Source organism: Serpula lacrymans (assembly GCF_000218685.1).
Source record: "Serpula lacrymans var. lacrymans S7.9 unplaced genomic scaffold SERLAscaffold_13, whole genome shotgun sequence".
Lineage (NCBI taxonomy): Eukaryota > Fungi > Basidiomycota > Agaricomycetes > Boletales > Serpulaceae > Serpula > Serpula lacrymans.
In genome coordinates, this window is record NW_006763302.1 from 565,377 (window position 1) to 577,875 (window position 12,499).

At 45.4% G+C, this 12,499-nt stretch overlaps 6 protein-coding genes across 6 annotated transcripts; 3 read left to right on the forward strand and 3 right to left on the reverse strand.

The window, feature by feature from the left end:
- Positions 1 to 466: 466 nt before the first annotated feature.
- SERLADRAFT_476999 (uncharacterized protein) lies at positions 467 to 1,799 on the reverse strand (the record flags this gene model as incomplete). The annotated part of the gene is made up of 4 exons (XM_007322517.1): positions 467 to 582; positions 638 to 990; positions 1,046 to 1,469; positions 1,522 to 1,799. 2 exons carry the CDS (start codon positions 1,074 to 1,076, stop codon positions 641 to 643), a joined length of 381 nt encoding a protein of 126 aa, XP_007322579.1.
- Positions 1,800 to 1,874: 75 nt separating this feature from the next.
- On the reverse strand, positions 1,875 to 3,420 carry SERLADRAFT_477001 (uncharacterized protein; the record flags this gene model as incomplete). Its single annotated transcript, XM_007322518.1, has 4 exons — positions 1,875 to 2,406; positions 2,460 to 3,026; positions 3,075 to 3,238; positions 3,288 to 3,420. 3 exons carry the CDS (start codon positions 3,177 to 3,179, stop codon positions 2,176 to 2,178), a joined length of 903 nt encoding a protein of 300 aa, XP_007322580.1.
- A 1,944-nt stretch (positions 3,421 to 5,364) lies between these two features.
- Positions 5,365 to 6,414, forward strand: SERLADRAFT_477003 (uncharacterized protein; the record flags this gene model as incomplete). The annotated part of the gene is given in 3 exon segments (XM_007322519.1): positions 5,365 to 5,794; positions 5,814 to 6,106; positions 6,261 to 6,414. The coding sequence occupies 2 exon segments, from the start codon at positions 5,542 to 5,544 to the stop codon at positions 5,897 to 5,899; spliced, it is 339 nt and encodes a 112-aa protein (XP_007322581.1).
- A 205-nt stretch (positions 6,415 to 6,619) lies between these two features.
- SERLADRAFT_477008 (uncharacterized protein) lies at positions 6,620 to 7,307 on the forward strand (the record flags this gene model as incomplete). Its single annotated transcript, XM_007322520.1, has 3 exons — positions 6,620 to 6,777; positions 6,852 to 7,156; positions 7,225 to 7,307. The coding sequence occupies 2 exons, from the start codon at positions 6,720 to 6,722 to the stop codon at positions 7,151 to 7,153; spliced, it is 360 nt and encodes a 119-aa protein (XP_007322582.1).
- A 1,532-nt stretch (positions 7,308 to 8,839) lies between these two features.
- On the forward strand, positions 8,840 to 9,650 carry SERLADRAFT_399679 (uncharacterized protein; the record flags this gene model as incomplete). Its single annotated transcript, XM_007322521.1, has 4 exons — positions 8,840 to 9,011; positions 9,078 to 9,153; positions 9,208 to 9,377; positions 9,437 to 9,650. 3 exons carry the CDS (start codon positions 9,119 to 9,121, stop codon positions 9,586 to 9,588), a joined length of 357 nt encoding a protein of 118 aa, XP_007322583.1.
- A 1,576-nt stretch (positions 9,651 to 11,226) lies between these two features.
- Positions 11,227 to 11,388, reverse strand: SERLADRAFT_399681 (uncharacterized protein; the record flags this gene model as incomplete). Its single annotated transcript, XM_007322522.1, has 1 exon — positions 11,227 to 11,388. A coding segment is annotated over one exon (162 nt), but the record flags the coding sequence as incomplete, so codon positions are not given.
- Between the last annotated feature and the right edge of the window lie 1,111 nt (positions 11,389 to 12,499).

Here is a 12,499-nt window from a genome sequence, read left to right on the forward strand (position 1 = left end):
GAAATACAGTCTGTAGGCAAGCGCTGTACGGCGAGCCCGCAGGATGTGGCGCGAATACTAGATTAGGAAGGAGTTGTGTTTGAGTTGGCCCGTGCGTGTTGATGGAGAAATTTTTACTTACATCTTTGCTTCCGTTTTGCTGGCGATTTATAAGTCTTCGTAGCAACCACACCCACCTCAGTCTTTCCCCCCCGAAAGCTGAGGTGAGTATATACCTGGTTATATGTGTAGTTTAACATTACTTACTCCTGTACCTAGCTCTTTTGATTTGACTAGGTAGGACTCGAATCTAGCTCAGTCTTTTCCCCCGAAAGCTGAGCTATTTTGATTTGACTAGATTGTTTTAAGATGTTGGTCAATTAGGAATGCATATTGATAGACCTGGAAATTTTACACGCAGAGGGTCACACGATAGTCTGAGGTTAAGAATTCGTCACAAACCTCTGGGCTTGATTGCATTACTTCACGATTCACGTAAGAATATATAGATGCTGAAGTCACTATCTAGAAGCCCCGCCTCTATCAGAGTGAAGAGTCAAACTATATCATCGTATAAGAGAATATAACTAAGGCATTTTGTCTCTAACAGAGTCAAGTCAGACGCTATACATCACGGTCGTGATTTTGAACAAGATACCTTTCATAGCACCATCACAATGGCTTGTAAAATAGCCAGCACTCCAAATGACTGCCAAAACATGCGCGATTTTGCACTCTTTGCACCACCTTTACTCCCATTCGTCTTTACAGGGCTTGCACTGGTAGTGGTGTTCGTGGTAGTGTTGTTCGTAGCATAACCACAGCCGCTAATACCTTTGCCACCCACACAGCAGCTGCCAAACGAGGCGACTGACGCGTTACCCGGAGAGAAGGAGCCACCGGCGGTCGTGAAAGGGCAACCGTAATCGTTAGTGGAGTTGAGGTAGACTGGCGTGCTGCCAACGGAAATGCAACAAGTAGTTAGGGTAGCGTTTGAGGAGCAGCCACAACCTGTGACAATGCAAGTCGCATAAAACGGCATATAGAGAACTGAGAGCAAGCGCACCCATGAAGTTACCGGGGAGCGAGACGGACATCGTATAGGTATATGATGAGAAGTAATGATAAAAGGAGCTTTGATTTGTATGGCTTTTCACAGTAAGGGGTCTGCACAAATGCGTCCCGAAGGGAGCCTTTTAAACATGACTTTTGCACGGCATGGCAAGAGGGAATGGCTGTGGCATGAGCATCTTGGATGACATTGCCCTGAAAGCAATTAATCGAGATACGGATAAAGGTTGTTGTGTCACTAGCCATGAGTGATGAATGCTAGTTCGGATCATTCAGTCTATGCGCTTGTCAACAAAAGCTGAACTTCCTGTAAAGACAAGTCACCGAGATAGATTATTTCGGGGGCCATGAAACTCTGAGTCTGAATATGATATCTACTGGTTTGGTTGGGGTATGGAGGGCCGATGGAACCACCGCTACTTGGAACTGTATATGAGACGATTTTGCCTTCATGCAAGCTCAGTCCCATACCTTTAAATCCATCAATACAACGCGTTGTAGAGCGGGCTGTGGCCCAATTGTCTTGCATGCAGCCCATACGCTTGATCCCTTCACACCTCGTGAAGACATCTGATCGCGGTATCTGCTAGTTCCCGAGCAAGGCAGTAGAAGACTTCTGTGGGCGGAAGACTGATTCGTGATATGATGGGACGTATTCGCCAGTACAACGGTGATGTTTAACTGTCATACAAATGACACGACCTGTGTCTGTGCATCATGGTCCTGTCTTAGCAGTATATGTCCTACGCGGAATATCCCGAAAAGCGACGAAAAACCATTATGCATGTCGGTGCCTCGGATAGTCGGATAGAATACTGACGTCCATGGTTTCTCCTGTCGGATCTCGGATGATGTGTTTCCCCCAGCGAATTAGAGGAGGAATTCAGTCAACTCGCCGAGTATCATAAATTAATTTAGCCTTCTCGGACCTTGCTGATAAGGATAACATCATGATGGATGATGGTTTGATGGTTTGATGTTACGACTCTTCTTCCGTGATTGGTCTGCTTATAGGAGACTACAAAATCACTGAGCAATCTTAATATTATCCTAGTTCGTCATCGAAACAAAGGGAAGTCGTTGAAAAGACACCCTCCCCTACATGAATGAAGGATGAACGTTGGATTATTCGTCAAATTGCTTCAGGTAGGTGACAAGGCTTGGTTTGGGCTTCTTGCGCGTTATTGTGCTGTTAACTAAGGCAATTACGCTCTGGTTTGGTCTTGTTCCCCCTAAGCCAACACGTTTCAGCACCCGTATGCCCATGTGTGCTTCAGCCATCCACAAATATCCAACTTCAAGGGTGCACAAAATCGCTCTTTTCTTGAATGTATCTCCAAATAAGCCCAGATCTGCCTACACACCATCGTCAGATATGACAACTTATATGATATAGATGCATAGCTCACGATTGATGGCGGTACCATGGTATGACTATACTCCTCTTCGAACTCGACACCAAATTTCCAGGCAGCTACAATAGCTGCGTTGCTACTCCCACGGCGGAATTTTCCTTTACAGAAAACCTCGTACCCCGGGCGACTCACTACCAACGACCGTAGATAATTTATCTCCTCTTGTACTCGCTTTCCTATTGGTCGTCTACCATTTAACGTCTCGCCTCTTTCACCTTTCGAATTTTCGAATCCGAGGTCTTCATAATTAGAACATTCGTCTTCTGATTGCACGTAACTGGAATCTGAGTCCATGCAAGCTTCATCATAATTCTGGTTTCCTAAGATGTTTTGCTTGGGTGGAAAGTGATCGACTTGAGAAGGGCTCGTGATCGGCAGAAAAGTAATCTTGGGGACTTTTCTGAGGGGCTCGTCGTTTTCCGAGGATAAATTTGTGAGTTCGTCGTCAGCCATTCCATGCTTGACAAATGACCCTCTGTGATCGTTCTCTTTGTGCAGATGGTGCAAAGGTGATTTAGTCTCCGTCACTACCTCTTCTTGGTTCCTGGGTTTGTTGGTAGCCTAGATGTATGTGAATACCAAGCGGTCATCAGTGAAACATATGCGCACATGTTGTATTGTGATCATGAAGGTGTTTGAAGTAGAGATTGCTATAGATTTTATCTCCGGCTCAACAGCCAGAAGTGATTTCCCTTCGCGCGTCTTTAGGAGCATAATTTGGTATTCTGGATAAACGGGGTCAGGATAACTTATCCTGACGCCATCGGTACAATCTACTGCCTAAAATGAGTATGAGGACGTCAACGAAATCCTATATTGTACCTTCGACTGCACTAGATTCATGGAGCCTCCGGATTAGCTGCCTAGTGTCAGCATGCCATCCACATCCACCTTGCGCACATTCAGGACCATCGACTTCGGTGAGTATGATAGGACATGATACTCGCGTTGCTTTTGAGTCACAATCCAAATCTGTAACGTACAGCTGTACTTGATGCTGTGCATGAGCTGAAGGACGGCTTTTACGTTTCTTAGAAACTGTGGTCAACACCTCTGGCGCTTCGGGACGCGGCGATATCAGGCCAAGTGAAGGATAGTATGACTGGGTACATGCCTTGGTATGAGGACAACTTGAACTCTCTACCTGATATCCTAGATGATTCGCGGCTAATGAGAGAGACGTTATCATCTGTTTCCATGCTCGTCACTTCCTGACTCGACTCGGCTGTTTGTGAGATCGTTGGTGCAAATAGGTAGTTTGCAGGAGCTGTAAATAAGGCTTTGATGAAGGCAACACTTGTGTCGAGCCAAGATGATTTCCTATACCATGCATTTGAGTCGTCAGTTCCAGGTAAATCAACGAATATGTTATAGATTTTACGCTGCCAAATCATGCTTAGCATTCACTCTGGGTCTTGACTTAGATTTGCGAGCAGAACCTTTAGGCATGGCGATAAGCGAGTGTACACTGGAGGCTGAAGTGATGGGGACTTTGTGGGAGTTCAAAGAACCAATGATTGACTGACCCTGCTTCCTTTTATCTGTATTTTCTACCAAACGACGATCGTTCCAGCATGTGAAATTTCAATTTCTGTTTTTGGACGGTGGCATGTAATGACATCATAGCAGTTCGCTATATAAGCCCTTATATCTGAAAAGTCCTAAAAGCTATCACCCATATCAGTAATTAGTCTTTAGGACAAGGGAGAAAGCGTAAAGATTGGCTTGATTACTATTAGCAAACTGAGCGTGTCAAGGTTCCTGATAAGGCATACAACGTAACATCCTCCCACGTTTCTATCAAGGAGCCCTTTGCTTGAACGTCCACTGACCATAGCAATATCATGGATTCAAAAAGGCTTACACCTCCACCTACTATCTTGACACTGCCAACCGAGCTTTTCATTTCAATATCTGCATACTTGGACGCCCAATCCATTCTTTCTTTGCGCAAGGCATGATGAGTCCCATTCGCATGGAATTCCACTAACCCGACCTACCAGACATGTCGTTACCTGGCTGATCTCACCTACGGTAGAAGTCTCTGGCATGACCTCTTTTATAGAACTCGTTCAACGCTGCTACTCCCGCATCATCATGCGCTCTGCAATCCCAATACAGCCACACGGTCAGAACTCGAACAGATAGTTTTCTCAGCTCTGCAGACTGAGCGTGTGTGGCTCAAACCTCGAGAAAGTCACGATCAATTTCCCATGGCATTCATGTACCCAACTACACTGCTCGGATCAAACTTGCTCACTCTTAGATTTTTCCTCGATCGTTACATTTTGGCTGTGCATCCGACTGGTCAAATACGTCTCTGGGAAGTAACATCATCACCCTTTCTGTCTGGAATTTCAGTCGCGCTTCGCGCTTGCCATAATGTTCGTGGTTCCCTCGATATGCCATGGTCGATGTGCGAGGCTGGTATGAACATGGACGATTCGTCCCTTTTTGTAGCAGTTCAGCACGAAGGGTAAGCCTCGCGCAAAATAATTGTATCCTAAATCAAGTGATGATATGTGTTATTTAGCCGTGGTGTTGACATATTATCTATTTCCTTTTCTTATCTATCTACTTTGCACACATCTGGCGGAGAAAATCCTGGTGGTCCAGCGATCCCCAAGCCATTCACTCTCATATCCACTCTTGTACTTCGCGACTCTCAAATTCTTCTATCCATACAACCCGACTCGCATCTTTTGTTGTTGTCAAGGGAGAGCCACGTCGACATCGTTAACTATCAAACTACAGAAAGTACAAGCATTCCCATCGGCTCGAATGACCCAGAAGAGTTGGTGAGTTTATTTTTCATCTGTGACAGGAGTTATATGGTTTTCCAACCTTAAATTGTATGGCTGCCTTTTCTCTCCTCAAGTGGAATGGCATAATAGAAGTGCGCCTTTGCGGCCGGCATATATTATGCTTTAGAACACGTTCGATCGAAGTACATAGTCTACCAATACCCACCGCTGAACTTCAACACCATGCTTCACCATCAGGTCACTCGCCGCTCGGCTCGCCCATTCTAATCCACCGATTCCATAACAGAACATACCACAAAGTCTCGATTTCTATGCCTAAATCTACCACTTTTCCACTCGTCGAAGGAGAGCCGAACACTTACACACTCTCCGTCCTGGCTTACGACGTTCACAACGGACTTTGTTATTACGCTATTACGCTATCACTTTTTCCTGTCCCAGCGCTCGACGTTACACTTTTGGCCGCTCAGACCACAAGTCTCTCCCCCACATCTCAGCCCTCACAATGCTCTCCTGACAACTCGCCCATCATTCCACCCACGCCGTTGACTACTGCAACTTCCAGTAGCACGTCTGTACCGGCATTCGTTACCACTCACACGTTTGGTTCCCATGGCCGACGTGGAGTGTGGGTGGAGAGGGTCAGGGGAAGTACGACTAGAACTGTAGTTGCTTTCGTTTCTCCGGATGCTACACCCGCTGGGGTAAGCGGTACAGATTACATCCCAGGAAGTAGTGACAATGAGCCGTTTCGTCAGCGAGATGAACAAGGAACCAATGACGAGAATCCAAATCCCGTTCAGGGCGAACTCTGCACTAATGTTCCTCCCCTCAACGCAAGAGCTGTTTTCAGCGTCTATTCATACGATTTACGAGGTGCGTACCTCAGATTTCATTCACAAAAACGCCCTAACGCGTTTATTGGCAATGTGCATATATTTTTGTTTGGGTTTACCTTGTGGCTGTTGGCTGTATTTCATGATATCGTATGGTATGTAAACGGTTTCTCACAACTTTCGTGCTATTTCAGAGGATATCACTATTTGCGCGCTATCTGAGGCTACCGGGAGAATAGCGCTGGGCACGAGGACGGGTGCGATTCGAGTTATATGATATCAGGACATGATGCAAGACCAATAGTCTACCTCCCGAGTGCTCGCTATGATTCATCTTGACCTTGTACCATATATCAGATTACTCAAGCTGCCTCTCGTCTGTCTCTACCGTCGAGCGCAAGACGTTTTATCGGGTGATACGAGTGCGTATTTTGATAGCTAACAGCAAGTAATTCTACGCCCCGTTCTGTTTGGATCTCAAGCTGTTGACAAACAAAGTGTCTGGGGTCCGATAAATTAGACGGATCAATTGTGTCAAGTCGCGGGTTGTTCCGTGCAACCTACAACATGGCTGTGACTGGGACTCAGAAATGGCGGGGTGCAAGTTGTACTAGTTATCCAGTTGTCATATCGTGAACCATTGACTGTCTAGGATGTCCACGGCAAACAATAGCATCAGTCCAGAGATAGTCATACCTTCGAACTTCTTCGGTATGTTCTATATTACACATCGACTCGACTCGGATGTGTTCTTGTTGCCTATTTTTACATTGAAAGTACTCTAGGTTGTGTCTCCAGCTCCAATTCCAGTCTCAATTCTTGCTGCAGCTCCGCTGGAAGCACGCCCGTTTTCTTAAATATCACCGACAACTATGGTTGTCCTTACACCGCTCTCAATGGCACCTTCCCGCCCACACAAGATTCGAATAATTGGTTTGGGAACTGTTGTGCCGGCCAAAATGCCACAATTGGATGTCTTACTAAATCGAATAGTGGAAGTGTGGGGGTAAACAGGCCAACTTTGTGGGCACCGTGGAAGATATTTTGGGCCTTGGCTATTTTACAATGCCTTGTAGTGATGTCCTGAAACGTAAGGGGCTATATTTGTATAAAAAGAACATTATGCTGACAGGTATCATTGTAACAACTTCTCTTCAGCACAGGCCAGGGTCTCATGTATATATCCTACGTAGCAGCGTAATGGCTCCATTCACTTCAATCACTCTAGTGTTGAACACGTGCTTATTGGGGTCCCCTCGTAGTGGACAGGAAGCTCTCAGTTTTGTTGACGTCCGGAAGAATCACATGATCCGAGGTTGTTGATGAACGTCGATGAACATCAGATGGCGGCATGCAGCGTCTAAATTAAGGAGGCTACTACCAGTCTCCCGCTGAATTACCTGTCAGGGAAATGTCATCCAGGGTTCCCTATATCGTAGTCGTGCCCATCCTTAGCTGTGCGAAAGGTCATGTTAAAAACTCTCCAAAGCATATCCAAGTCTGTGGTGCGCACTGAAGTTCCTTTTATCACCCTCTAACTAGATAATTCTGCACAATGCCTAACAGTTCATCTCTTTATCTGGTAATCTCCTGGATAATCTTGTTCTCCTGTTCTGAATGCAACTTTACGCAACCTTTATCGTCACTAGGCTGGGTGCTGCTGCATAAACCCCAAACCATAGCTTAGCAACTTGCTGTGCATCCCTGAGCACAGTGGTTTACCTCAGCGGCGTGGGCGACTATGGTTCGCCTTACACACCTACTCACGACAGCTTCTCTCTGACTGAAACATCAATATAACTGTTTTTCAGGTGTTGTAGTGGTGAAGGTGGCAATACAAGTCGTTGCGCTTCACCTGCGAACGGTAGAAACAGCCGTGTGGTCTGGAAACCCTTTGGAGTGTTAGCTATTTTGCATGTGCTATGGTAGGTACCTGATTCGAAATCTTGTGCGCGATGGTATGGCTCCTGACTTTACTCCAGTAGAGATAAAGATTAGAAACCAATACTACTGTACAACCCTTGCGAACTAATGTTGAAATATAATGCCACATGTCTTCTGCTTCGGCGTCGAAAATTGGTCTGTCGCGTTATTTCAGACTTGTGAAAGAGGCATTCTGACTAATAGACTCAAATCAAGCCAGTTATTTTGCACTTCACTGGGCTCGCTGTGGGAAGTTGACGAGGATAAGTGAAAAGCCCGCAAGAGCTGGAATCGCTATAGGTGATAGAACCTGTGGCGGAGTACTTTATGCTAATAAACTCCTCAGGTTCATCAAATGCATTTCAATCCCTGTTTGTGTAGCAGAATGGCGACTATGCCGGGCTTCGAGCACTGGGTACAACGTGGATCACAGAGTATGCATGCATGCTTCCTATATCAAAGAGTATTAGTTGCAGATAGGGCCATCAACGCTAGGACTATACCAAACTTCGGACTGCGTATCTGCGATTATAACGCTTCCAAAATATTTATTTGTACTCGCTCCCTTCATCCTGTCAAGGCAGGGTCCAAAGCACACTCAACGTATGGCACACCGGAGTGTAATAATCTCCTACCGCTATGCTAATCGGGCCTAGTGCCAGCTTTGGGATTGAATTGGTGTTCACAGGCCTCTTCGCATCTCGTAATACTACTTATATCAACCCAAGCAACAAGGTTCAATGGAAGTCTTGGATATTGATATTAGTACATATACGACTCGCATTGGACCAAAGAGCCAGTAATCATCATGGTGTCCAAATACTCCCTCTTCACTGCTATCGTCTTTCTCGCCAGTTCGAGTTATGCTCACGTTTACGATGATCTGGCGCCTCCAACGCCTGCAGCTCCTCATCCAACTGTTCCCCGTGGTTATAGCTGTGTCTGCCCAACCGCCCCAGTTTCCACGAGCGCAGTCGTGACGAAAAAGAAGCAACGAACGACTGTCCCCACTGTTATCCAGCGTGTGTTTGTACAGTCAGCGCTACTGCGATGGGCACTGACATTTTGCCATGCACATTCCTTCTTAGCGTTCACATATACCTCGGGTGCCCTCGAGAGAGCGATTGGCATGGGTACAGCTGTAACGACTGCACCAGATCCAACGTGATAAATATCTTCTGCATGAAGAGATACGAGCTATACTGAATATTGATGTAGGCGTACTCTATATCCCCACATCTTTCACAACTATGGAGGAAGAATCACCTACGCATCAGGTTGCCCTACTAGTGCCACTGTTGTCGAGTTTCCGATGTGGAGTAACCCTGCCCAACCAGGAGCAGACACGAATCGCGTGTTGTATGGCTATAACAATTTTGAGTTCTGTGGTATGTTCAAATTCAATGGAATTGTCAAGCTCTTTCTCAGGTGCTGATCGTCACGTCAGGTTGCATTACCCACCTTGGGGCTGCCAACCCAGGTGGATTTATTCAGTGTCGATACCCAGTCCCAGTCGTCGCCCAGGCAGACGAAGAGAATGATGATCAGGTGGATAATGGAGGCTATGTCGACCAAAATCAGGTTCCGTTAATTGTATGAGCTTTTAGGTTTTGCTGTACGGTGTATGATATTTTGGTGTGAACGGTAACCAATTCCGATCTCAGTGTAAAATAGGACAATACCGAGAACGATGCAACTTAGGCTACAGTAGTTCTGGCACTGAAGCACGAACAGAACAGAATACAGTGGCGCAATCTCTCTTCTCTTGAGCCACATCAATCAAGACACCTCTGACGGTGATGCCATTCTAATGGCTATTTTACATGGTTAGTTCCTCATACAGTGCTCGGAAAAATTGAATAAAATAAAATAATAGCAGCTATGATAAGATTCAGATAATAATCTATTCAGAATCAGCCTTCCAAGGCACAAAAATGTTGCCTGAAGCCATAACACCCAGGAGACCACCTAGATCAGCAAGTAGGAAGCTCAATGACATCCTGAACACCATTCAGGATGCCAATTGGTCCCTTTCTGACTTTCTTTATCAGTGATTTTGTGTAGACAGTGCCCCCAAAGTACCCACCAACTGATCTCCTTATTTGTCATATCCATGTCAGAAGGCATAGCTTTGGAATTCCGAAGAGGACAAATTCTCAAATCCAAACCCCCAAATATTTGGTACTCTTGGGATTACGCTCCTTATGTCCTGCCATTCAGCATAACCCTGTACCCCACCTCCACATGGTACTCCGGACATCCGCTCCAATACTCCTGCACTGGACTTCTAGTCCGCCATATGTTTCCTCTGCATGTTCTCATATGCCTCATGGACTCTGTAGTTTCCTTATGGTACACTCCTCCCACATACAATTTCCCCTCGCTAGATGTTACAACCAAAGTTTTTATACTCTGACACACAGAAAGAACAAGCAGAGAGGAGTGAGTGAGAGAGTGGATAAACTTCCTTAGGTTTAGGACCAAGTTTGCTGTGGGTAAACAACAGGAGGACTGGCTGAGGAGTCTCCTTGATCTATTGGGGTATATATACTACTACAGACCATTTGTACATGTGTACTATACAGTTGATGAAGGCAGTGGCTGATAATGTCATAGGGCACAGCCCATGTGACCAGCTCCATTGCGTGAGAGACTAGTAGCTAAGAATAAAGAAAAGCAGTGCAGTGCAAAAAAGTGGAGTTTGAATAAAATGGAAAGTGCCACATGGCACAGTGTGTGAAAGCTACAGAAGAAAGTTAAAGTGGAGAATGAAATTTAAAGGTCCAAAAATTGTATATTGTAACACTAGATAATTGTCCACATGGAACCATGGAACTCTGTACCTACATTATGGGTTACTCCTTACGGACTCCCAGTCCTCTGATAGTATATACAGTGACTCCAAAAATTGTTGCAATGTTTGGCCTAAACATGGTGCGCAAAATGCACCACTCACAGGCATGGGAATGTCGCTTGACTTTGGTGGGGTTGACAAAAGTACTTGGTCTTGGGGTCTTGGCTACAAAATGGTTCCTTGGTCATGTGATTTGGCCCAGCAGCTGTGGAGATATGTCCATTTCAAAACAGCAATACTATTGCAACAGTTTTTTCACTTTTAAGTTGGAAGCAGAGATCACAATGATGTCATAGAATATCTGGCTTTGTTTGGTCCCACAAACAAAGATACATGTATAACATTGTTTCTGAGTTTAAAACAGTTCACACACTTCTTTATTCTCAACCATCATCATCATGAAATCCCTTTCTCCTGCTCAAAAGAACTAGATTCTTAACCTCCTTGATGCAGGTCAAACTGCTCACTCCATTGCCTCTACCACTCGTGTCCATGTCTCTACCATCTCTAGACTTCGTTCCAAGGAACATTTTGAGCTCCAAAAGTCTGTTGGAGGTCGTCCATCTAAGCTTTCTTCTGCCAATATCTGCCATGCTATGCATCTCATCTCCACTTGCAAGGCAGAAAATGCTGTCCAGATCACCAAAGCTCTTACCAACATCATCAACCAACCTCTCTCCCCAAACACTGTCCGCCAGCACTTGAAAAAGACTGGTATAAAGGCTGTGGTCAAGTGGAAACACCTTCTTCAATTGCTTAGGGTCAGATGGACGCAAGTGGGTGTGGAAAACGCCAGGTGAGGGGCTCAGTGATAGATTGATACAGAGAACTGTCAAGTTTGGAGGAGGTTCTATGATGATCTGGGGCTGTATGACTTGGGAGGGAGCTAAGTATGCTGCTAGAATTGATAGTAGGATAGATGGGGACCTTTACCTTCAGATTTTGAAGGATGAGCTGCTGAACACCCTGCAGTATTATGGTTTCAATCCTCCTGACATCATCTGTCAGCAAGGCAATGACCCCAAGCATACCTGCAAAAAGGTTAAGGAGTGGCTAGATGATCAGGAATTTAGAACTATGGTGTGGCCTGCACAGTCTCCTGACCTTAATCCTATTAAACATGGGTGGGGCTGTCTCAAGAGGAGGCTTGCAGAGTATGAACACCCTCCTAATGGGATGGAGGAGTTGTGGGAGAGGATTCAAGTGGAGTGGGAGAAGATAGCACTTGCAGAGTGTCGCAACTTAATTGAAAGCATGCCTAGGAGGATTCAAGCAGTGCTCAAGGCAAAAGGAGGCTATACCAAGTACTGATATTCCCTAGATATCTCCCTTGATACCAAAAGTAAAAAACCGTTGCAATGGTATTGCTGTTTTGATATGGACATATCTCCACAGCCGCTGGGCCAAATCACATGACCAAGGAACCATTTTGTAGCCAGGACCAAGTACTTTTGTCAACCCCACCAAAGTCAAGTAATATTCCCATGCCTGTTAGTGATGCACTTTGCACACCGTGTTTAGGCCAAACATTGCAACAGTTTTTGTAGTCACTGTAAGTTGTAGCTCCTGTACTCCATTCCTGCAATTCAAATATCACCCTCATCTTTATTCAAGTCTCCTTCTAAGCATTCTGGTCCTTCTTCAAAGGACCTTTAC